Here is a 26,431-nt window from a genome sequence, read left to right as displayed (position 1 = left end):
AGAACATGGTAGGTATGGTACGAGAAGGGTCTGAGTGGGTCTTTTGCAAGCATTAGGCTCTAGTAGCCATGTAAGTGTGTATGAGTGGTTATGTCTTGGGAAGGCACATGGTATGTGTGTGATATATGAATGCATCTGCATGATATTTACCAGTTTGTACAGCACCAGTGTCAGATGTTCTGGTGGGTGGCTAAGTTTAGATCCACTACTAGATGTGTTGATTTGGATTCTTATAGCAGATTTTGCAGAATGAGAGTTTCTGTAAAAAGAGATGGGAGTGGGGAGGACATTTCTTAAGCATTTTGTCTGGGATAACATTTGCCAGGTTTTTTCTTTGCAACCTAGCTCATTCTGGAATAGCTCAGAGCAGTGTCAACCAGTACCCATTGATCTAGAAGGTTTGCTAGCCAAGAAGCCAAATAAAGGGGCAAGAGGTCACACTATCCCATTGTGCTATTTATTGCTGCTTGCCATTTGTCAGTATAGAGCGTGCAGAAGGAGAAACCATTTCTAGAAATGGCTAAACAGCTACAGGAATGAAATGGCACCTGTCCTAGAAGTTGCCATGGTTGTTTACTTCCCCTCTCCCTCCCCTAATGGACCAGTGATGAACCTAAGAATAACTTGACTAACTAAAAATGTAGTCATTACATAAAACCTGTCCTCTGCTCAGCACTCTAGATTTTCTTCAGCCTGTGAGAGAGTGGCATTGTGCATAACCTCGATTTTGTATTCCCAGAGCAAGATCCCAATTGTCCTTTAGTTTTGACACATCTCAGACCCATGGACTTCCCTTAACTAGAAAGGTGTGTAGGTTGATCCCTGCTTTTTGAGAACAGGGAGGTAAACTATCCCAATTTTTGTTTGGCAGAGAATTCATGTGTATATTATTCTTCCTCCTGCTAACACTTACAGTCCTCTTCATCAATGCTTTTCATCAGCTCAGGCACAACTGGATACTGGTGTGTGCCTACGCTTGCTCACTAGGATTAGAAAGCAAATCCTTCATGTCACAGCACTGCAAGCAGTTGGTTGTGCCAGGGAGATCATCCTGGAAGCCTGCAGTGGATGCACATTAAGCTATGTGTGAACAGAAAGAGCGCTCCTTGCTGCCTCGGGTGGGTGAGCCGCAGTGGGAGGAATGCAGTCTCATCCAGAGCTTAGCTAAGCTGCTCTTTCTTAATAACTCAGTGTAGCTATGGTGACTCTTTATCACCCACTGTTCTTGATTTGACAACACTTATTTGTTTTCCCAGAAAATACTGACTGTGTTCGTCAAGCTTCTGGAAATAGCTACATCCTTTTGTGGTGGAAGGTGGTGTGGCCATGGGCCGGAGGGGCAGAATATTTTAGCTGTTGCTTGTCAGCACAGCGAGATGGGCGAGTAGCGTTTCAAAAACTAACACTTCTAAAGCTGTGATAAGGTGCTCAGCCTACAGGGCTGGAGCCTGTGTTCATGCTTGAGATAAACTCCACTGTCAGCGCCGCATTCACACCTCCCCTGTCACATTAGGCACCCCATGGTCCTGCCTTTCCCACTAGTCACTTGCTACAAAGCCTCAGCACAGGGGTATCAGGCCCTGTGCCTTCATCTACAGAGTCCCCAGGGTCTGCATTGCTCCATGCGCCCTTGTGGTGACATTGAGGTGGCTAGAGGTAATACTGTGGGTTGGAATAGATTTGTCACCGAGGATTGTCACCCTGAGCTTTGCACTCAGCCACTTCCCCTTGGGATGCACTGCCTAGCCGTTGCTGTCTGGGCCAAAGAGAAATGGGTGGACTAGCTATATGTTAGGGATTGTGGTGTGAGTTATGGGATGTACAGTAGCAGGGCTGCTTCCTTGTGTGACTGCAAACACCAAATGAGCTGTCTGAAGTGACGGAGCTTGGAGGAAGGCAGTTGAATCTGCCTGTGGATGCTGAGGAAAGCCATGATTTCACTCCAAGTTACTTACAGTCCCTCTCTTTCTCTGTAAAAGTTCATTTTGAGTCAAATGTTCAAGTGGCTATGGGCTGGACAGAGTTATTCTGGAATTACAGGCTCTCGTTTAATTAATTTACAGGGACAAAAGACAGTTGTCTTAAGCAACTGAATGCTGCTGAAACCCTTGTGGCTGTGCCATTGGGTAAAAGAATCATTCCTCTAACCAAAACAGTTTATTCACTGCAAAACCAGAGCTTAGCATCAGGATGAGGACAATACGGAGTTCGAACGTTTCCTCCTACATGTACGGTGTTAGCTTCAGCTCACAGAAGAGTGCTCCTTGTAAAGGCCAGTTGTATCATACCCCCACTTCCAGTGGGCTTATATGGAGAGGGAAATGAACAGGATATTTTCACCAAGGTGAAGAAGTCCTCTGTTCACGAAGTGATTGGAGAGTTGAGGTTACTGCTTAAATTAATATTACTGTCCACCAGATTGAGAAACCATGAGACAGTTCGCTGTTGATCACCTGGACAGGTAGAGCTTCAGTTCTCTCTCTTCTCTTGGTCTTTCAGTCCAGACCTTGAAGGATTTTCAGGCTATATAGGGCTGAATTCTTTAATTTCATAAATAATACAGCTCTATTGATGTAGGAAAGCTTTTGGCCATCTGCAAAAATTAAAAAATACTGGCTTACAGCTCCATGTGTGCACAGACAACTTCATGTGTGCAGGTCTGCAAACAGCACTTTTACACACAGTTTGCTCGCACTCAGTATAGCGGTCAGGCCTGAGTAGCAGCTGCACATGGAGGGGTTGTGCAGTATGTCTGACTCGCTTCCCTGTCGTGATTTAGCTCCATGGCCTGTTAAAAGGGGGCCCTAAATGCCACCTTTAAGCCTTAACTTTAACACCCTGGTTGCGTTGCTGTGCCCCGCTGCAGTGAGTAGGAAGTCCAAGAGTAAATTTGATCCACGTCTATCTGAACTTCCTGATCTGGAAGCAGTTTCTTCTGTGTATCCCCTTGCTCTCCCCCCTAAGGCTGGTCTCTGGCTGCTCTGCTTTGAAAGCTGGATGGGAAAGCTAAGCAAGAGTAACCAGTAATGGACAGGTAGGGTATGAATACAGCCACGCGATCTGTTGGACACATTACTAGTCCTTTTTACAGGAAACAGTGCTTTCTGGAACATGGGAATACGCTCCAAAGGCTCTTCATTTGAGCACTCAAAACTCATCTTTGGAAAAAAAACAACCCATCTTACAAACAGGTATCTATGCTGTAAATACTTAACTGTGTTTAGTTCAAACCAACATGCTAGGATGGCTTCTCTTTGCACAGCTGACAGATGCCACAAAACTTGGGAGGCAGGGAATGCTTTTAGCGTCCTTTGCCCACTGGAGATTCTTCACATAACTTCTGCGTTGTTTGACCAAGAGGATTTGTTTTACCATGTCACCTCCCTGAGGATAACAGCACATTTTTTGCCTAGTGTTGAAGTGTGAAGACCATTGTGAGCCATGACATCATATCTCAGGCCAGAGCAGATCAGGAAATGACCAAGGCGACCTGAAATATTGGCCATGGGAAGAATGAATGGAGGAGAGAAGGGATATGATACAGCAACATTCTTTAGCCTAGATAGGTCAGATGCACCTGACAAGTGTAATAGGACCAGGAGATCTTTCACACTTTAGCACATGATGATATTTTAGTGCAGAGAGATGGCTTGTGAGAGGTAGAGGTGAACCAGGGTGCAAATCCACTGGATGACATGCTTAATAAATCAGAGGTGCCATTAGACAATAAGGAGTAAAGGGGATACGGGCCTGAACAGCTAGACTGCTCTGAGTCTGACCTTTCTTTAACTCTAGGAGGCTTAAAATGAATTCTCAGTCCGAATCTCTAACCACAGCTAGAACAATAATTCCCTCCAGACACATCAAAACTACCAGTGAGGAAAGACACATATGTATGTTAATGGCTATGACTGTTTTGGGGGGGTGAAGGGGAAGGAAGGGGGTAATGGGAGAAAAACAACAAACTACATTTTCTAGAAAATGTAGGGTTTTTTTCAAAAAGAAGTCATAAGTATTGGTTCATAAACTGAATAGTTCCGACTATTTTTGAGCTGATTTAAATCAGAAAGGGATTAATCATTTAAAAAAAATAAAGGCAGGGTGGTGGGTGTTTGTAATGTAAATTATCTCTGAGGTCTCGTTCAGTGGGTTGCAAAGCTGAGGGCTTGTTTTGGTCCAAGGTTCCAACAGCCGTGGGGCTTATCACTGAAGTCAGAGCCAAGACAAACCTTTGGGCTGGGTCATGTCTGTCTCATTTTGCCCACAGCACAGGAAGCATTCATTACAGTCCAAACACACCTGACTTGTGGACGTGCAGTCTTGCTGCTGGTTTTGTAAATTGTTCTCTAATTTCTCCCTCTCTGTAGTTCTCTCTCCTTGTTTCCTTGTGTCAAGCATCGAGAGCAGGATCACTTAAACTAAGGCTTAGCTGCTTTTAGGTCTTTTATTCTGTAATCAGAGGACAGGATTGGCCAGTGATTAAAGCATTGTTTGAGAGTAGAAATGTGCCTCACTTTCATGATTGTGCCTGCAGTCTAAGCAACTGTTTGTCTCTGTATTTGCCCCCTGCACGACAAGTGTGCGATGCTCCCTTGTCTCACATGGGTGTTAGGAAACCAGGTTGTTGTCTGTGTGGCTTTGCAATTGTAGAGGCAAGAATGAATGAGAACTTTTGCAGATACTCGGTAATTGCCTGATGACCAGAAAGCTTCTACTGGAGGAAAGCGGCTGCATTTAAAACTTCTATACCTCCTAACTGTAACACTGTGTAGCTTTCCAGAGCTATTTTTTGCGCATCCCTAATCATTATACTACTGTACTTTAAACCTCAGAACATATCCCTGCTTGTACAGGTCTGAGAGCTTTATTTGGTACCCCTTAACTTAGCTTCAAAGCAAGTACCTTCATTGAGACATCAAAACGTCCCGTCCCTCCAGGCTGAGCTTCTAGGCCCAGTGCCCACTGATGTGTTCCCTGATGATCCTGCCAGCCTGAGGCTGCTAAGCACAAGTGTCGGTCGGCCATGTGTGGAAGGCAGAAAGTTCAGAAGGCAGGAATTCCTGGAGCAGCAAGAGGAGGGGGGCATGACAGGAAGAGGAGACTGATAGTTCGCTGAAGAGCCCATCGCAAATAGTGCAGGAATAACAGTTCTCTGTCGTGGCTCCAGATTCCCTTATCTGGGAGCATTAAGCGGTGGAGCCTGTCGACACTTCTGCCTCACGCCCTGCTCTGCACTCAGCCGCCTGCAGATACAGAGTGGCTTGAACAAGTTCCAGTGCTCGCTCTCGGAGCTTCCCAGGACCCCGCAGTGCAGCACCGTAGGGCGGCAGGTGACATCACTGCCAAGAGCCGTGGAGGCGCTTCCTGTGTCACATTCCCGACTGAAGAGCCTCTTGCCAAATCCTTGTCATTCTACACAGTCTTTTTAGGAACAAATGGTCTAATTTTAGCCTGACTGCCACAAACACCTTCCTGAAATAGACTCTGACTCTCTCCTGCCTTGTGCATGTTCTTGAGAGTTTAAAAACAAAATCCCTAGTCTTTGGGATCCACAGCTAAGGCCTCTGTCAGCCTAAATTTGGGCAGTAAGAAATACTGAGCAGTGCAGTGGGGAAACTGCTGGCACTGTTAGACCCGTACTGAGCTGAGCGAGGACAGGAATGTTCCTGAGAGGCAGAAACTCAGGTCATGGCGTATCATGAAGTTGTATGGATCTGGTCCAATCTGGATGAGTTGTTCTGTATTTCAAGGACTTTGCAATAGAAAGAACTTGTTGCATTCTGGACTGGCTGCAGCCATATATGACTTTTAGAAGTACAGAGAATGGACTTACTCTGTGTCCTCTGTGGTTTGCCTAGGACAGTTGCTCTAATCACTGTCCTTTCTTTTTGGTGCCTGGCTAGATAAGCACTGGCCTAGGAGTCAGTAAACTGTGGTTCTGATCCCATAACGAAGTCTGTTCATATCTGTGCTGCCCTTGAAGGGCATGCGCAGCAGCGGCCTGCTTTGAGAACAAGTGAAAAGAATTAAAATCGTGATATGAGGACAAGGAGCACAAACTCCACAGAATCACTGGGCTTTTTTTTCCTGCCTTTTGCTGTTTCCATGAACTTGAATATGCAAGCTCTTGTACTGAAGGATCAATACAAGCCTCAACTGCTGTTTTTAATTAGCAGAGAGTAAAAAGCCATGTTTTTAAAGAACTTACTAAATAGGAAAGGAAAAAATGTTTTCAGGCAGCTGTTGTCTTTATGTCAGTCTCTTGGGAGTGCCACAAACACCCCTTATGTTCCTTTAGACCGGCTAATTAGGCAGCTCCTTGTATCTGTAGGTCAGTTGATCCGCTAATGGACTCCCTGCAGTCTCCAATGCACCATGTCTTGAAGAATAAATAGGAAAAGGCAAAAGGTCCTTGGGGATCTAACTGGATCCTGGCCTGACTTTTCCATGGGGCCTTTTCTGAGCAGTACTGAAAGCAGGCGCGTGAGACAAAGAACAATAACCCCTGGGGTTTGCCAGGGTCATTGGGTATATGGTCTGGCCTCTGCAGGGTGTGGGGCTATTAGCCAGGGGAGCTTCCCAGCTTGCCATCATTCAGCTGAGGACTAAAAATAAGGTACGTGCAAAGTGGCTGGTGTTACTGAATACTCTAAAGGCCAAACCCCTGGCACCTGGCTCCAGCTGGGCTTTAACACATGAGAACAAAAGTGGCAGTAGGGCTTCATGTGCTGAGCATCCCTGCAGGAGCTCGGAGTATGCCAGCACATTAATGGAGGAACAGAAGGGACCTGGGGGACAGGAATTCTCCATTCTGGGTGAGCACCTGAATAACCCCAGCTACTGCACAGTCTGGGAGAGCTTTTCCTCTTTAGCAGTATCATCCAGGATCTTTAAAATGTCACTGGCAAGAACTTTGATGAACTGATACATTTCAATGAACTATATTTGTTTCCAGCTTCCCACACACTCCCATTTTGGCACGTCTTTAATAACAAACTTAACACCCTGAAAAGCAGTGCAGACCCCACAGGTTAGGAAACTTGCTGGAGGTCATTGAACAAGTTGTCAGCAAGTGCTCAGCCTTGATTTTTTTGGTTTCCATTTCTGCATCTGGGCTATAGAGATCATCCCAACTGTCCTGGAATATGTGAGAGTAGGGAACAGTCATGGCCAGAGTGAGTCTGGGAATTGGGATCAGCCAAAAGCTGAAAAATACTCTGGGGTATGTGCTCTTTTTTATTTCGTGTTATGAATCCGCCTCCCTTTTTACATGTTCTCTGGCTTCAAGGGCGGGTTCGCATTTAATGCCTTGCCTTAAAAGACTTGCTTTGCCTTTCTAGCTTCTCTGTCGTCCATCTCAAGAGGAAAATGTAGTGGCAACTCAGTGACATTCTCTTCTCCTTTCGCTGCTTGTGCCTGTGTGTGGGACCGGAGCGCAGCCCCGGCAGCCCGAGGGACGCTGCAGGCTGTGACAGGCGGCCTGCGGTGACACCTGGCGATCGGGCCGGGCAGCGCTGATGCCCCGTGACGGTGTGAACAGCCTGGCTGGGGGAGCAGGGGGGCTCCTTTCCAGATGGCTGCGAGGACCAGGACAGCCTTTTTTCCCAGACACCGTCCCGTGTAACTCAGCGGTCTGACTGGTGCAGGACGGCTGGAATAATCTTTATGGAAATGCAGGGTGAGCTTGGAGTGGTACTCAGGGAAGGCTGTAGAGAAACTTGGTGTGTCAAACTCAAAAATTGAAACTGTTTGGATCCCCACAGGATTTGTCTGGTCGCAGGTGTATCTCTGTGCCTCTGACTAGGTTGAAATCCACTACCCTGTCACAGAATAAACGTTAGGCTTTGTGTTAGTCTGATCCAGACCCAGGTTTTCAGTCCAGAAAATGTTTCATCTTACCAAAAGTCAGTCTCGGAGTTAGGCCAGCCAACCTGGTACAGCCTCAGCCTTCATCCACTTCAAAGCTTGTTGTCTGTTGGGCATAGACAACCCAAAAATCTTTGGAAAATAAGCCACCGTATCAAAGCATCAGACGTATAAATAGGAAGCAGCTTATCACTTCCTCCTTCCTCTGAGGAGAGGGACTGTCAGAGTTGAACCAAAGCATGTGTTGTTAATAAACACTAATTGCCATCTATCATCAAGCACACAGAGCCATTTTCTACTATTTTCTAAATTAAAAACCTACACCGAAGCCTCTGAAGAGGTGAAGATCAGAACAGGCTCAATTTTCCATGCAAATAATTTGCCTCTGATCTTGACCCAGGATTTTCATAACAATCAGAGGCAGCATGGGGCTCGTGGCTCTGAGCTGCCCTGCAGTACCCATCTGTCCCTCTCCCCAGTGGTGTTCCTTTCATGCCTGCTTGTGAAGGGATATGTGCACCTGAGGCATTCTCCTTTGCCGACTTGAAAGTCATGGCTCTTCAACAACATCTATCTCTGTCCCCCCTTTCCTATTTTTTTCCACATTTGATCCCACTTGCTGAGTGCTGATGGGAACCAGATGAAAGGATTCCAGCCTTTCAGTGTCAGTACTGGGCATCAACCTAGATTTATATATGTGGTTTTGAGTACGTGTGATTGTGTGTTTGTTAATGCTGTGTGAGCATGCCTGTGTACCTTCCACATCTCCAGTAATAACCATCATCAAACATTTAAAAAAAACAACACGTCACCATCCCCTTGGATTCAAGAGACTGACTTTAAAAAGAGGGTTTTTTAAAAGTGTTGGATTTGTATTCCTCATGGTTTTCTGTGATGCAGCTTGCTGTATTTACAAATTTACATTTGCTTTCTTTGGTGTGAGGGTGTTGGAGCAACTTACTGGGTACTTTAATGCGAAAATCTTAACCATATGCTTGCAGGTATCTTTTAACAGAAATGAGATTATATTTGCACCCATGTAGGCAAGTTCTGAGATTTGGGGAGGTGGGAAGGGAAGTTGTGCTTGAGATGGGCAAAATGTCTTATTAGATTTTCATAAGTTGTGAGACTGATTGCTGGAGCAAAATCCTGCATGAATGGAATGACTGAAATATTATTCTGTACTATATGTTCACTGGCTTGAAATAATTCTTGCTTGAACTGATGAATATATTTTTAGAACAACACCTCATCTTGATTTATAAAGTACTGGTGCTGGAGTTAGTTCTGTGCTTTGTTCTTTTTCATGTAGAAACATGCATATTACATTTATTGTGAATATTTTGGCCTCCAAGTTTGGCTTATCTACAAGACCAAATAGTTCTTCAGCTGACCTTCAGAGATCCTCAGCCCTTGAGAGCAAGTTGACCTCGTTACCTCAGGCTAAGCTTGCTTTACATAAAGCCACACAGACACTCCTACAGTGACTTTCCCTGAGCTAACTGAAAAGAGCAGCTCTTGGCTTTCATTCTGTAAGGAGAGAACTTATATGAGGTTTTCCAGTTGGTTCTTGTTAGCCAAGTGGATGACAAAGAGATATCTTGACCAACTTCCTTTGAAGCTCATAAAGCTACTTTTATTTTGGCAAAAAAAAAATATTAAAAACAAAGAGCAACTGCAGCTTTCCAAGCTTGACTTCCTCTTAAATACACAATTTTATTTCTGTTGTGTTTTGCCTCCCTTAAAAAGAATTTTAATCTACTAAAATCTTTCTCTTATGCAGTAGTAATGCTCTACATGAACCTTCTGACTGGGAGAGGAGATAGGAGAAAACATCTCCTCCACATTTGTGCTTCCATTCCCATCAGAATGTTTTCCTCGCTCTGGAATCGCTCAAAGAAAGCAGTTAGCAGGATGGGGTTAACAATATATGCCACTCACAAATGAATTGAACCCCTTGTAGAGTTATTAATTGTCAACATCGGGAAGTAATTCAGTTTGATTTCTCAGTCATCCATAGAAGAGGAATTTACTGTGCTCTGCTCATCACTACAGAGGCTCTTTTCCTCCAACAAGGGAAGAAAAGCAAATTACAATTTGATGGGAGAAATAGCTTGTCCTTCTAATGTCTTCCATGCATTAGAGACTGCAGAGACTTAGCAGAATTTATTTAATATTGTTTCCTCTTCATTTGTATCTCTGAAACAATGACCAATAAAAGAGGTCGTTAACCTCTCCTCCATCAGGGTCTTACTACTCCCTCTCCTACTATCTACATGTATACATGCCTTGTAAGCGATAGCGTACTGGAGAGATGTGCAGGCTAGCTTGGAATAGGCTGGCTCAGGTTCTGAAAGTGTCCTCATTATGGCTGGACTTCAGCAGCTGGATTCTGTGTCACCTAGAATTATTAATCTAGAATAGCTTCACTGGAGTGAAAGGAGTCACATTGCTGTACATCTTCTATCTACCACTTGTGCTCCCGCTGGAACTCCACCTGCGCTTTTGTAGCTCTCCTTGTTTAGAATCCTTTCTAAATTTCTGTTGGTGTTTTAAGTTCCTTAAGTAAACATACTAGTTAAAAAATGTGAATTATGGCTAAGAACAGAAAGAGAATGTTATTTGAAAGAAATATGTGTGCCTGGGGCAGTCCAATAATTCCTTATCCTGTCACATCTCATCTACAAAACCTGGGAGAAACTCATTTTTCTCCATTGATTTAATAACACAGTCTCCAAGCTGTGCCCTGTGTTCTAAACTGGCACCTTTGTCACCTTGCCCCAAAGCAGGTGAGCCCAATGAAGTGAGGTTCTCCCGGAGGCTCTGGTGGGACCTTTGATGAAAGCCATTCCTCCGCTTCTGGCTTGCACCGTGGGTGGCACCCTCGGGGGTCCAGGCTGCTCTGGAGCTCCCTTGAGTGGGACTGTCGGGGCTCGGCTCCTGCCGGGGCACTGCAGGGCTCTGCTCGGCCGGTGCTGCTCCCACAGCGCCTGTGCGATGCTATGGGCAGAGGAACGCACATCAGAGCTTGTGTACGCAGCAGAGCCCGCTGTTTGTGGGACAGAGATGCAAGTTCTACCTGTTTTAGCCTTTAGCAAATGACTCGTTATCTGGGAAGTCTCACCCTGGTAAATATTCCCCTCCTTACTTTTTGGACAGATCCCTGGTGACTTTCCATCTTCTTTTTCTTGTAGATTGCTGGATTCCAGTGACACACCAGGCTGTCATTCTGGACACTGTAATTCTTGTTACCAAGAAGCCAATAGGTTTTCATTTTCCCTTTGCCCTGGGACAAGAAAAGGAGAGAGCAGAAAACAGCTGTTCTCATGGCACATGAAGCAGAGCAGAGAATCGCTATGGCCAGGGCTACTACCTGTACTGCATTTATTACCTCTCCTTCTCTCATAAGTGGCTGCTCTTTGGGGAAAGAATTCTAATTCCTATGTGGTTTGGGTGCTAATAATCCTTTCAGTTCAGAGAAGGGCCTTGCTGGTCACTGGCAGCGTATGGGGTCTGGCAGACCCCCATAGCAGCCCTCACAGGGCTGTGCTTGTGTTGGTAGCTAGAAAGGTGGTGATAACGCAGCAGTGTTTTGGCTACTGCTGAGCAGTGATTGCAGCATCCAGGCTGTCTCTCCAACCCTTCCCCCCTTCACCTGTAGGCTGGGGGTGGGCAAGATCTTGGGAGGGGACATAACCAGGACAGCTGACCCAAAGTGACCAACGGGATATTCCATACCGTATGACGTCTGCTCAGATAGAAAAGCTAAGAGAAAGGAGGAGGAAGGAGGGGGCCGTTCATTATTTATGATGTTTGTCTTCCAAAGGAACCACTACGAAGGAAGCCCTACTTCCCGGGAAGTGACTGAACCGCTTGATGATGGGAAGTACAGAAGAACTTCTCTTGCTTTCCTTTGCTTCCATGTGCATGACTTTAGCTATTGCTTTCTTAAACTGCCTTTATCTTGACACACAAGTGTTTTTTTCATCTTATTTTCTTCCACCACCCCCCATTCTGCTGAGGAGGGGAGTGACAGAGCAGCTTGGTGGGCACCTGGCATCGAACCAAGGTCAACACACCACACGGTTTAAAATCACCTTTACAACCGTGTGTCGTAATTATATCCTAACACTTTCAGCCATATTCATGTGCTTCCATGCAGGTGCAGACATAGCAGCTGTATTTCAAAGCATACAGTAACACTTTTTCATCAGATAGGAGGAGTAATGTATAGCCACTTCCAACTGAATTAGCAAAAGAACCTTGGGGCTGTGGTTAAAAATTGCAATTCACGGAACAGCAATGGTCAAACCTGTCATATCCCCTCCCCATCTCATTAAACGCCTTTACTGTTGCAAAGTTACAGAAAAGCTGTTACCTTGACTTCAATTTCTCCTCTCAGTTCAATTTCATATGCATCATCTGTGAGAAGGGCATCGTATGTTGCAGAGCTGATATGGATCTTCTGTGCTGCGATTTAGAACAGAGCATTATAAATTAATGATTCCCCTATTCCCAGAGACTACACACCAGCCCTCCTGCATTTATCAGCCCAGTGTTTCCACCTCCTCTTTGGAAAATGTCAGGCTGAGGAAGAAGCACAAAGAAGGGTAAGATGTCTTGAACGTTGCTTGAGGACTCTGTGACACTGTACAGACGTCAGCTGAAATGCAGCAGCAGTTCAGTGGGGTAACTGACCCACTGACATGACTGCACTGTGTACCTGCACAGCAGTAACAATAGGTGGTATTGGTAGCAAAGGCAGCATGAAAGGCTGGACCAAGAAAGTATGCACTGCCCTCTTCTATGTAGGCAGGGTGTTTGTACCTGCTGCCTTTGTGTTAAAGTCTTTAAAATCAAATTCAGCTTAGCTCGTGCTATTTGGCTTTTGTCACCCTCTTTCTCCTTTTTTTCTGATCACTTTCCAGAAATGACATAAGGGATGTGACTCTACTTGCCCACATGAATACACAAGAGTTTCTCTTGCTTATTTGATAACTAGTGTATGTGCAGGGATAGTGGGGACTGCAGGTCACGCACGTGCTGATTCTTTAGATCTATGGTAATTAGTTCTGTAGCTTGGCATAAGCCACAGAGAATGCTCCTTCTCCTGAACCTTATTTCACACTTAGCCATGCCCAGCATGAAGGGGGGCTTGGGTTTTTCTGCAGTACCTAAAAGGCGTAGAGTGGAGGTGTGAGCCTGACTGGCATGTGAGGAACGCACAGATTGTGCCCTAGTCACTTACGCAAGCTGGTGGACTCCATGCGGGAGGCTGTGTTCACAGTGTCCCCAAAAAGGCAATAACGAGGCATTTTGTACCCCACAACTCCAGCCACACAGGGTCCTGAGAAAATAGAAGGCAGAGAGACCCCAATAAGAAACTAGCGGAAAAAGTGCAGTTAGATGCCAAATGCAGACACCTTTGCTAGTCACTCTGGATCCTCAAAGAGCAGCAGGAACTGGGAATACTCCGTGTACCTAGGGCCTGACTGCACAGTATTTACTTAAGGAGAGAAGTCACAGTTTGATTAGCTGTAGCTAATTGGTGCTGATATCAGGGGAAGATGCACTTTGCCAATTCCGAATTGTTTCACAGCCCTTTCCACACTGATGCACACCACTGTTCCTGCTGAACCCGGGAGGAATATTCATGCTGGGGTCCTGCGGAGGGTCAGTGGCTCATACAGAAATGCAGAATACTTTGCTCCTCACACAGCTAGACTGTGTCCTTATCTCCTTTTCTTATGCCTCCACTCCAGCCCGTGTACCTGTGTGTATCCCAGCCCGCAGCTGCAGCCTGCCCGTTGGCATGTGAGGGATCACAACCTGGCGAACTGCCGCCACCAGATCCAGAGCCATCTTGGCGATCTCGTCAGCATGTTTGGTGCCGTTCCTCTCGGGCAGGCCGCTCACTACCATGTATGCATCGCCAATGGTTTCCACCTGAGGGGAAGGGGCATCTGTCACTTAGCGGCAGGCACCAAGCTTGCTTTCAAAAGGAAATCAGACTAAAATATATTTCAGCACTCCACTGCTTGCCAAGCTGCAGTGTAGTCCCTGTGTGATGGGGGTTTGGGGTTTGATGGCTTTTGGCCAGCTGGCCTGGTGTATCTGGTATTTGCTAGGGAGCAAAGTAAGAAAGGTTTCAGCTGCTTCCAGGTTCCTTGCCTGCAGGTTTGTGCTCACCTTGTAAACATCGTAAGACTCAATCCTGCTGTCGAAGCAGATGTACAGATTGTTGAGCATCTCAACAACTTGCAGGGGAGTACAGGAGGCAGCAATGCTTGTGAACCCCACGATGTCCGAGAAGAAGATAGTCACCTGTCACAGGGAGAGGGGGAGTGTGAAGCTAAGGTCTCCAGGCAGCAGTGGCAGAGCCTTTGAAGAGTTTGGGGATTTGTGACATTCTAGGCAGAACAGCCTAAGGCACAGGCTGCACATAGAACCAGTGTTGCAGAAGTCAATAGATATAATCCTAAATTAACAAGCTCTGACTCCGAATTGTTCTCTATTACTTTGACAGATAAAATTGTGTTTATCTCCGAAGTTCATCATTTGCACTTCTCTGAATACCTTGTGCTATGTGGGAGACAAAGTCAAATGCTTTGAATCTTGTGAGCAACTGACTTCTTATAGAAGTAGGGCCTGATTTTTCTTTTAAAGCGATGCGAACCGTGGTAGAGATCAAAACCAGGTATCTGAATAAACTGAGAAATAAAAAAACTCAGCAGCTGTTTCAGCTCTAGTTGGATTAGGAATTATTAACTGGATTTGGTTTCTCTTCAAATGGTGTTCATTTTTGTTATGATCAAATAATTTACAGAGAAATTAACTTTTTTTAAAAAATCAAGTTTATAAAAGAAAGAACATCAGAAACCTTAATAACTGAATTGGAGAAGGGAAACGTGTGTTGTAGCTGTTGGCAAAGGATTAATTGTTTCTTCTCTGTGTTGCCTGAACTGTGTCAATGTTTAAACTAAAATTGTTCTTTTATTAATCCTTGGTAATACAAATTAAGCCAGAAGAGCCACCTTTTTCACTCCCTGCCTTGGTTCAGCTACTTTTGATGTCGTGACTGTTGTGAATTATAATTAATTGTGCAATTACAGGTTGCTGTTTTGATAACACTTACAAATTAAATGCAAACATTTATTACTGTGTTTCACAGCTGAAAGTAACAGAGCGTCCAGAGGAAAAAAACAGAGTGAATAGAACTGCAATTACTGTAGCATGAGGATTTTGCCTGTGGGCTGTGCAGCACAGCTGCTAAATTCAGCAGTGACAGCAGCGTGCATGCTGTGAGGCAGAGCTGCAAATAAATGGGTGCTTGCCCAAACTCTGCCCTTGTTTTTATGTCAACAGGCTTCGTTACAGTTACATACTTGAGGCTACGTGATCATCTGTCCCTCTCACCCTTCTCTAAGTCCCATGCTCTCCTTTCAGTTATGTTTGTGGATTCATGCTGATAAGGACAGGGTTTGTCCTACGTTGTTTTTTTCAGGATTTTTCCCATTTTACAAGGAGGAAACTAATTTCTTGCTCCTATATACTGATGATCTAATGATGCTGGCTGGCTCTCCTGAGTAGGCTCTTAAACCCAGAGAAGACAACTCACCAATATAGGATCTCTGATATCTACAGCTACACTTCTGGAAATTTCAGCTCCCCTTCCTTCCCCATCAGCCTGAGTGCTTCACAGCACGTTGCACAGCTCTTCCCAAAACCCCTCATGAATATCTGGATTTCCATCCACACTCAACTATGGGTGCTAAACCAGGTTCCTCAAAACAGTGGCAAGGTAGGTGTTTTTTTAGTTGAATACTTTTGTAGCCTTGGAGGCAGCATCCTTTCCATTTGCTAACCTGATCATAGTTTTCTGCCTCAACTTTCTGGCATTTCCTTAGCTGCTTGGCCACAGATTTTGGCAACATCTGGTGTAAGAGGTCCTCAGCTAGCCGCCTCTCCCTTTTCAAGTCCTCTGTTTTTTCCTTGAGGTTCCTGGCATAATTGTGTATCCAATTTGTCGTTTGCTTGAAGGACATCAGGATTATGGGGTAAATGAGGCAGGCTATCACTAACAGGCTGATCTTAAGGCTCATTGTGGACAGGATTTCTTTAGATTTCTTGATGAGCTTTTCTTGTCCCTTCTGCAGGAGGCAGCTCTGTGCATAATGCAGTCCTTTTGCCAAGGCTTCAACGGGCACAAATTCCTCTGAGCCCAGGAATGGGGTGAAAAAAGAGATTCCTTCATGGTGGGTGAGATGAAGTGATAGATTGACGTTATCCATCCAGCACATATGTACACTCTCTGATGAGAAGATAGCATAGTTCAGAATGGCAAAAAAATGATGCAGTGTTGTTTGAAAGCTTGTAGATGCTGGCATTAAATGAGCTTTAAGCATGGTTTCTCTTATTTGAAGGATGACTTTAAAAGCCACTATGTCTGCCCAGTCAGGATTGTGTCTCATAGCTTTGAGGTCTTCAGGGGGACTACTGAAATGCTCCAGCAGTTCAGAGATCACCCTGGATAGCACTTGCCTGGCTTCAGTATCCCCTGTGCCATTTAATTTTTGTCTCATGTCAGTGATGTAAAATCTGCAAATGGAGATTTTCTCCTTCTTGCATTGGCAATTCCCACAATACAAATCTGCTTCACTTGCTTTACAGAGGGAGTTTAAATTCCCCAGCAGCTGAGCATGAAATGATCTATTCCTTGTGTCTGCTGCTGGGAACAGCCAGCTGTGTCTTTCTTCCTGCAGGAGACTGATCAGGCGAACAGCCCAAAGCTTTTCACAGGAGGCAAGTTCCTGAAGGGCTTTCCCTGTGTTTCTCCATATTTCCAAGCTGTTGCTCAAATCAAAAGAAATGGCTCCAAGGAGGCTGCAGAGGGAGACCATGCATGCTGTCAAAATCCTTTGAATGGTTTTTCTACCACCAGCATTGGAGGGGGGAGAACATCTAAAAAAAAAAAAAAAAAAATGTGGAGGTGTTTGATCCCTGGGATGTTTCTTGCAGCTCCCGAAAATGTAACTGGAGCTACTAGTGATATTTAACAATTCACATGCATCCTAAAACAAAGTACAGGGAACACGCATTAGCTGAATGTTATTGAAAGACTTATTTTATTTGTTCTACCTGACATTTAATTTTAGAATAAAAGGTGTAGTAAAGAGACCGTTTCCATGACACACTCAGAGCTGCAAAAACACATGAATTAAATCATACGTTTTTTCTGTGAGTATTAGGACTGATAAAATCATTTGCTATACGTTTTATTCTCTGTGGTACTTCTATCTAAATCTTAAGGAAGCCCATTAAAAGATGGGTACCTTATTCCAGTGATCACAAACTGGAACTGTTGAATTTTTTTAATAAAACTTCTTGAATTTGTTCTTAATAGGAATTTCCAGATGATTAATAATTTGCATTGATATGTTCAAATGAGCTCAGACATTTCCACAATATTGTCTAAATATTTCAAAAGGAAAATGAATCAGATTTCAGTGTTGTTTCAGTTTTTACAGAAGCATATGCATATCCCATTTTTACTGACTGAGCTTCATGATTACCTTTTCCATCCGTCTCTTTCACGCTGCCCATAGTTGACATCCATGTTCCATACAGCAAAGTAACCTCTCTAACGATTTTCATTTTCAGAACTATTAATCAATCATTTACAATCTTATGTTAATTATACTCATGAAGACAACTCAGGATGTTATGCTGAATCTGGCGGCTCCTGAACAACTGGGCAACCCTTATTTCCACTGTCAAAGAAAAAACAAGGGCATTTGGTTGCTGATCAGTCCATTCAGCTCTGTCGGGTTTTTTTCTCCTTTTTTTCTTTTCCTCTGCATAGTAGAGGTGACTGAAAAAAGCCCTCCTCAGATCCCCTGCTATTTCAGATGGGTGAAATTCCATTTTTAATAAGATAAATGAAAACACAATAAAGCCTGCTATTTCTCAGCAGAGGGTGATATTAGGTAAAACAAGTTCCTGCTGAGCTCTTCGCAGCAGAATGGCGGTCAATGGTTGTAATGCAGAAAAAAAGTAATAAAAGTACAGTCCCCAAAGATGATAAACAGCCATGTTTTTTCTTATCTATTTAATAAATTTATGCTTAATAAAATATATATGTATTTATTTTCAATTGAAAGGTAACAACTGCAAGATGTCTGACTGAAATGAACCACAAACCCAGAAAAATTTATCTCCGAACTCAGATGCATTTCTGTTCTCACAACGAACTTCCAATCTTTTCCTTACTCGGTCTACTGCTTTACCTTTGAGTCGTTTGTCCTCCATTTTTAATTGTCATTTTACTCTTGAATCCACCTAAATATGTGCCAGGAAGGAGAAGTAAAACATGACAAAAATCCACCCCAATTTTATAGTGCCTACCTTTTATTACAATGAAAGAAATATAAATAGGGGCTTTAATTTAGTACCAAGCTAGGAGATGGTGATTCTGCTTTTGCTTTGCAAAAAAATCCCCATTTATCTGTTCAGAGATCTTCACCTGGCGTACGCGTGGCTTAAAAATGAGCAGCGGAGACACGAAGGAGACAGGTCTGCAGAGTTGCTGCCGACACGGGCTGCTGGATATTACGCTTCCCCTTGCTAGATCCCAACATCACAGGGTGTTAAAAACCTCTCCGTAAAAAGCATTTTGGAGCGCTCCCACACTCACCTGCGTGGACCTGCTTGCGCCTGGGCTGCCTTCCCGCTGGGCATGGCCACTGCTTGCCCTGGCGCGCCAGGCTCGGGGGTCCCGACAGCTGCCTGCCTGCAGCCCTGCCAGCGCCTCGCTTTCTTCACCCCCTGCCCCCCAAGCTGTTCCTGTGGCTCACCAACTCTTCCTGCTGCCCAGCCTCTTCACAGCAGGCTCACATCTCCCCCAGGTGAGGGTAGCAAGCTCCAGCCCAAGGCAGGGGAAAGGCTGTAAAAGGTCTCCCGCATTATCACTAATTACAGGCTCAGGTCTTGACAATACACGGGAAGAAGTGACAGGGACACATGTTTTTCTTTCATCTTGCAAAAAATAGTGTTTATTGCAGTATGGTTAGGTATTACACTTGTGTTGTTAAAAGCATAATTCCCCCGCTCTTTTTGATCAAAGATGTCATGATTATGACTTTATTCAAACTGTTTTCCTTTGTGGCATCTATCATCCAGTTCTCTTTGAATCAGTTGGTTGCCATAACCTACAAAAATGTAAAACGGGAAAAATTGGATTTTGAGACCCAGGCATTTGTGAATAGTATATGTTCTGAGATGCAGGATTTAAATAACCGAAAAAAAGATTTTTGCTTCTCAGTCACTCTTTAGATTAAAGTTTATATTAAAAAATAATTGAAGTTCCAGACTTGAGCATCATGTGCTGCCTTCTAGGATGCAACAGTCGGTGTTACTGATGAATAGAAATTTGAGTAATCACCTCTGAAGTCATACCAGTAAAATCTTTTTGACTATAGATATAGCTCTAGCAGTATAAAGGGTGAATGCATTCCTAAACATGAAGATTTATTTAAAAGTGAAAATAATTTAGATAACTATTTAAGAAGCGGATACTTTATTTTTGCTGCAGAGACTGCTGTTGCACGGGTAAGGGCTTTTCTACAGAGGTTACTTGTATGCAAAGCAGCATTTGAATCAAAAGTGATGCAGCTCCCTGAGCAGATGGCAGAAATCTCAGTCAGGAAGAACCTCAGAAGCAGCCAAGTGTCCATATGCTCCAGCAGCAATACCTGGCGCCTTACCTGCTGGATCCAGCTGTTGTAGGCAGAGACCCGAGTGAAGACAGAAGGCTTGTGGTAATAGTTGCAGCCAAGAGCAGAGCCAAAGCTGACGATGCCATGCACTTCCCACTTGCCATCAGCAGCTTGGCAGTTCAGTGGGCCACCAGAGTCGCCCTGGCGGGAAGGGGGAACACAGTTAATGGCAGTTGTAGTGTGAATAGCTTTTCCTTGAGTTTTTTTATGCTTTCCTTCCCATCAGGCCTCTTTGTATCTGAAGCCAAGCCCTAAGAGTGGTGTTGTCTGGACTCACATTACAACTGGAGGTGACTCCATCCCCACCAGCGCAAACCATGGTGCGTTTCACTGTGCTTCCCCACCAGCTGGGCTGGGAACAAGTGGCATAATCCACCACCAGCAAAAGGGCTTGCTGCAGGTCGTCTGGAAGAGGTCCGTTTGCTGGGAGGGAATAGAAACAGAGGAGTCATGGTACCAGCTGGCACTGAAGAAAGAACAAAACTGCATTGTTAAGTTCCTCCTAGGATCTGGGTATTATTCCTCTAGGTAAGAAACTCCATAGGGGACATATTAAAGGAGAAGCTGTATAATCCATTCCTTAGCTCCATTATTTTATATAATTAAAAAAAAAAAAAGGCTTTAACTTACTAATCATTTGCGTTCAATTTAAAAATGTCTCGTTGTTACAGAAATGAAGGGCTGCTCTTTGTTCAGGAATTTGCAAAAAAATGTTACTTATTCGAGGAATTGCCTCTTGAGCCGAGCTGGCACTTCTGCTGAAGTCTCTGAGATGTTCCTCTCTTTCTATCTATTCCCCTATATGTCTTTGCAGTTATTCAGCAGGCGATGTTAGCATTAGCAAGCTGACCAGTCTCTATAAAGGTTAGTACAGGGCCCTCTGGTGCATCCTAGTCCCATTACAAGCAAAATAAACTTGAAAGGCAGAGAAAAATCATACTGTGGGAGTGATTGGGACCTGATAAACTACTCACTACACTGAGGCTGAGGGGATCTTGAGCACCATCAACATCCTTTTTCCCATCAGTCTCAAAGGAGAATGCAGTGCTCAAGGATTTTGTTGCACAATTTTGCAAAAGTCCAGGTACTTACTCTGCAGTCTTCCCCATCCTGTCACGTAGCAGGCAGCGTTGGATGACAGGATGCTTTGTGCAGGGGGGAGGCAGGCCAGCTGAATGTGGTCGCTTAAGGTGACGTGTTCAGTGAGCTTGATCAAAGCAATGTCATACCTGTGGTCATATGCACGCATTTGAGAGTGGGGAAGAGAAAGGGGAGAGATGAAGAGGTTTGCAAACAGATTGAGACGCAGTAGCATGAATACTTAGCAGTTATACAGCACTTGACCTATTCAAAAGAGATGCAGGGGAGCAAGGAGGCCAGCACATAAGCAGTAAAGATTCCTCCACTCTCAAAGCAACGGGGAAATCCATGGACTGGAACACTATTCCCTGCAGAATTGTCTGCTGGGGTTTCTGGAAATTGCTGTGCACTTCCCACCTGCCATCAGCAGCTTGGCAATTCAGTGGGCTGAACTGGTCCTGCTGGCAGCTTTCTGGAAATTGCCTTTGATAGGTTCTTTTCACCAAAACCAAGCATATGTTAGGGCTAACTCTAAGGACCTGGAGACTGAGGGGGTTTCTTTGCTAATGCCCTTAGCCTGCAGCAGGACATAGGAGGCCTCCAGCAACAAAGATATTAATACCACCGCTCAATAACACTCTGTGTTTATGCTGTTAGTAGGAGGGCTTCAAAGAGTGTTGTGTAAATGAATTAATTCCCCTCTGGTGTAGAAAAGAACTCATTGCATAGAACAGCTTCCCACCTAAGCATGAACATGCAAAACGGCATCTGAAAACACAGTTAATCAGTAAGCAATTAATACTGAAAGTTCTTTGTCTTGAGGGGGAAAGGCACAAACTGAGCTTCAGCTCTTATCTATGAGCAAACATTTATAGAAGTACTACTGCCAGCTGTAACAGGAGTTTTATGCATTTGGCTCCCACAGCTCAAGGTGGGTGGGATTCAGCTAGTTTGATTTTTGTCCTGCATCTAATAACTGAAAAAATACTTGCCACCAGCTTACCCGTTTGCAACTTTCCGTGGATTCCAGTTCTCATTGACAATTATTTTTTCTGGAGGAAGTGCAATTGATCCTTCTTCCGCAGCTGCTAGGTTGTATTTTCCAAGAAATACTCGATAGTTCCTAGAAGGACTGGGCAAGAAAAGGACTAACAGTTATGCAGCTGCTGGCTTGCTGCTTAGGCATCTGCATCTTTACCACCCGAGGTATTCAGTAAGAATATCCTTAAGACTGTAATCTCACATCACATGCATGATTTGTCTGGAGCTGAGCCAACATCTGACAGATTTGCTAAGGACAAAGCATCATGTGCTAGGCTTAATAATTTCATCTCCAAGCTATCTTGTCAACTCCTGCTTAAGGCTTCATTTACAAACTGAAGATGCCTCCAGTCTTTGCAGGATTCAGCTCGTATTCTTCAATGAAGTAAATAATTTGGGCTGCTTTTTTGACAGTCATAAACAGCTTTACTGATAAACAACTGTGATAGATATAATATGTAGGACTCATAATAACAACTCACAGCCAATCCCTCGTATTTCATATTATGATATTTTCTACAGCTTAGCGTTATGATAACCAAGAACTGTGTGTACATATTCAAAGACATACACTACCAAACCAAAATGGGATTGTCTGTGGAAGCAGTTTTGATGATGAAAGGGCACAGCTGTACCTGATCGTTTCTTTGTTATACTGCCCCATAATAGGAAGACCTTACTGAAAATGACTGGTATATTTATTACACTTATGATTATTTCTTCAGGCAGTGGATTGATTAGTTAATCTGTGAATCTCTGCCACATATGTTATAGGAACAAGCAACACTGCTGAATTTTAATAGCAACTTGAAGACATAATGGTGTTTGTAGTTATTTACAGAAAATGAAGAGTATATGATCCAGGTAATTGTAGGGGGGGGGGTGGTGTTTGTCCCCTCTACTTTTATAAGAAAATGAAAAGGTGTAATTCTTCTAATCTATTAGTTATAATCAAAAGATATGATGTCAGACTAGGAGCTCTTAACTGGGAAAGGGAGAACTGGCATTAATAGGGTTTTGCCTCATCTGTCTCCAGCCATGCACTGCTCCCTGGGTACAGACGTGTCATTCCGTTATTTACCTGATGCAGTGTGCAGCAGTCATCACCCAGTTGGTTGCAATGAGGGTTCCTCCGCAGGTGTGATACCATTTGCCATTGGAACTGTATTGAAGGGAGGCCTAGGACCAGTGTATCAAATAAGACTCAGATTTTTGCTTAATGACTTTGCATTGTTGCACTTTCTTCCTGCACTCTGAACACCACTTGCTGCTGGAAGATGGTGAGAGGCTTGTAAGCAGCAAGTTTCCAGCTTCTGGCCACAGAAAAGGTTCCTGTCATCCAAAAGCTTGGTTGTTTGTTTTTTTTTTAATGCTGTTTCTTGCAAAGCTCTCACTAATCCTGGCCAAAAGAGCATTTTATTTGCTTCAGAAATGTATTTTTAAACTCTACATACAGCTATGCTCCAGCAGGCATTGTTATGCTCCGCTGAATTTCGCAGTCGTCTTGCTTAAATATGCGACGGTGCCCAGGCCTACTGCAAAAGCCTGAAAGCCTGCATAACAGCAAAAAGGTGACACATTCAGAGCTTTCTTAAAAAGCTTGGAAAATGTGGGATTGCTCAGAATGTAATATTCAAAGCCTAAGACATGACAGGCAAGGTGCATCAAATGAAATGTAAGACCTGGTTTTGCTCGGCCACATTGCGTGAAGGCAGCACAACCCAAATTGTCCCAGAGAAAGCACGGAATTACCAACCTGCCAGGGCCAGCTGAACGGTCTTGCAGCTTCCCCTCCAACAACTCTAGAGACAAGGGGGGGGTAGGCAGGAACCCCACAGCCAAAGGCTAGAAGACATAAGAGATAGGATGTGTGTTTTAAAAGTAAGAGGTTTTAAAAAATGTCTGTACAAGAGATGGTTTGTTTATTTTTAAATAGACTGGAGATGGTTTGTTTATTTTTAAATAGACTGTGTTTGCACAGAACCTTGCAAGGTACAAGTATAGGCTGTGATTTAACACGGTACAAGTGAAGACAGAGCCATCAGTCAAAACTGACCAATGTTATATAAAGCCTGTTTTTGAACAGTTTCATTTTTCTGACAGATAATCAAATCAGGTTGGCTTAACCCAATTCAAAATGTGTCAGCTGAGATGCAGCTCTTAGCCAATGCAACAATTTGATGTGGATTAACTCTTCCAGTGTATTCAAATGAAATAACTTTGAACGTGCTAAAGGCTGAGAGCAGCAGTGCTAACCCAGCCCCTGCAATAGGAACAGAACAGCACAGCACCTAGACTGTTTGGAGAGAACTTTTAAATTAACTGCCTATGTTGTATCTCCTTCTGCTTTCTTGCAGAATGTCTAATTTCCCTAAAAAAGGATTTTTCTGTTAGATTTTAGTCCATTTTTCTTTTAAAATTAATGCTGAAATTGAATTACATACCTGCAGCTGCCAGACTCAACACAGCAAAGAGGACTCCAAGCATGATGCCGATTAGCTGTATGCTGCAGGCTCTGCTCTGTGAGCCATTTTATATGTTACCGTTTATCTCCGAGATACGTGACTTAAAATGCAGTGCTATTCTGATACCAGTGGAAAACTTGTGTAATTGTGGGATAAATTTTTATATGCACAAGTTGCTAAAAACCCCCAGTTTACACAGACCTTGGATCCAGGCTATACAAACAACTTGTTTAAAAAAATTCCAATTCAGATGCATGTTATTGATAGCAGATGTTTGTTTTCCCATTGCCTTGAAAGTTCATCACAAAGGTGTTTTCAGAAGGAAAATGTTAAATTAACTATTCTAACACTTGGTGGGACATCAGCAGTAACAGTGTCTGACATATTCAGACAGGGATAGATTCAGACATGTTAGCGGGGCTGGATTAGATGATCTCTGGAGGCCTACTTCAACCTTAATTATTGTATGATTCTATGATCGCTTGAAATTTTATTTTGTTCTGGTTTGCTTTGCGACTGCATGGCAACTACCACTTTGTACTCACTGAAAACCTGTATCTTCTTTTCTAGATCAAGTTGCCCGAGTTTAGCATGCCATACTTCTCAACAAAACAAACTGTTAATTGCTTTGAAGTGGAAGATGTTTTGGCCAATACGAAGAACCAGCTGTCCATGATATTGGAGAAACACTGATGTAGCACAGTGAGCCAGACTTCATTTCTTTCCTATTTGCCTTTAACTGTTAGATCAGTAGCACATCCCTGGAATAAATAGGGTTCCTGTAGCATTGCAAATGAGCATTTTTACACCCCAAATCAGCATGCTGACCTGTGGTATAATGTAATGTGAGCTTGTTAATGAAAAATGGTAAACCATTTTCCCTAATAGGACAAACGAGGCAAGAGCAGGCATTTAGACCACTACAGAGCTACTGCCACAACAGAAAGTGTCCTGATTCATTACTGGACATTTGAGGCTGGTGAGTTGGTATCAACACATCCTTGTGTCTCTTCCTGTTTTTTTTCTTCTACTATGGGAATTTTCAATCCTTTGTCACATCTCCATCTGCCTACCCCTCACCTGAAAACCTGTTACTGCTTATTTAAAACCCAAACATCTCTATCCCATAAGCCAGCTCATGCATAGGGAGCAAACTTACTAGAATGGAACAAATATCGTAAAGGTACATTTGTAATGAGAGTTGCATTGTACATACAGACCAAAACCAGTTTTTAAAAAAGCTGAATAAATCTATTGTTTAATGTCAGTATTAATAAGCAGCAAAATCCCAGATTTTCATAGCTTCCATTCAGCAGTAGGTACTGATTCAGATGCAAGACGCCTGGAGCACACATGTGGAAGGCAGAAATATATAATGCTTTTCTGTTTTGTCTTCTTCTCAAGAATGTATTATCCTACCCAAACAATAGCATTTGGGAAAGCTGCATTCTGAATTTCAAATGAAATCAAGCAAACTCTGTTCTGGCATCTTGTATTTATTATCTGACAAAAGCACAGATCAGGATTAAATGAGTGCAGAATTGAGATTCTACTTTTTTTCTTCATGAATTAGTTGGCTCTTCCTCTTCATGTCTGAATTTATAATCTATGCTTTTCAGTTTAACTTCCATCCCACTATCATTTTTGTTGGATACCAACTAAAAATTATAAATGTTGGATGTTCAGTGACTATTTCAACTTGATTGTTTTATGGTGTGCTTGTAAACATGGCATTTCCTTTAGCTGTTAAACATTTCTGCAGTTTCACAAATATAACCTTCTGCTGTCTTGCACACTGTAAACAGAGAAACCCTATTCTTTCTTTTTTCCCTTTCTTTAATGTAAAGGAATTCTGAAACAGTTCTTTTTTTATGTGGGGGGAATACTTGTAAGAATCATAATATATTTAATGTAAAACAGTCTCAAAGCTTTTTTTTTTTTTTTTCTTCCCTCTGTTTCACTCCTGCTTTATCTAACAATTGCTTATCCGTCTTTTCCAGGTCTGGTCTAAATAGGCTGAAGTATCTTTTTTGGACTCAGTAGGCATCATACTGTTGGGACTTCTGGAAGTGAACATCAAAAGGCTCAGCCTCCAGCTGATACCATGGTGGCTTGGAAACAGCATCCTGGAAGCGCTTACCATCTTTATGCCAGATGTTTCACAGAAACTAAGCAGCTCATGGAACTTTACTAAGAAAAAGCAGG

General features: G+C 43.5%; 1 protein-coding gene and 1 long non-coding RNA gene across 2 annotated transcripts; one reads left to right on the top strand and one right to left on the bottom strand.

The window, feature by feature from the left end:
• The first annotated feature begins 10,259 nt into the window (after nucleotides 1–10,259).
• LOC129784063 (uncharacterized) lies at nucleotides 10,260–19,987 on the top strand. The gene is made up of 3 exons (XR_008746380.1): nucleotides 10,260–12,476; nucleotides 15,371–15,667; nucleotides 19,867–19,987. It is a non-coding gene; the product is annotated as an uncharacterized LOC129784063 (long non-coding RNA).
• LOC101912600 (chymotrypsin-like elastase family member 2A) lies at nucleotides 18,697–24,273 on the bottom strand. Its single transcript, XM_027788089.2, has 8 exons — nucleotides 24,206–24,273; nucleotides 23,518–23,606; nucleotides 22,843–22,940; nucleotides 21,724–21,852; nucleotides 20,733–20,869; nucleotides 19,918–20,063; nucleotides 19,629–19,781; nucleotides 18,697–19,073 (listed from the first exon to the last, which is right to left on the bottom strand). The coding sequence occupies exons 1-8, from the start codon at nucleotides 24,246–24,248 to the stop codon at nucleotides 19,056–19,058; spliced, it is 813 nt and encodes a 270-aa protein (XP_027643890.1). The 5' UTR covers nucleotides 24,249–24,273; the 3' UTR covers nucleotides 18,697–19,055.
• Between the last annotated feature and the right edge of the window lie 2,158 nt (nucleotides 24,274–26,431).

This window comes from Falco peregrinus, chromosome 3, assembly GCF_023634155.1.
Source record: "Falco peregrinus isolate bFalPer1 chromosome 3, bFalPer1.pri, whole genome shotgun sequence".
NCBI classification, from domain to species: Eukaryota; Metazoa; Chordata; class Aves; order Falconiformes; family Falconidae; genus Falco; species Falco peregrinus.
Note: the sequence above shows the minus strand (reverse complement) of the source record. Positions and strands in the feature narration are given on the sequence as shown.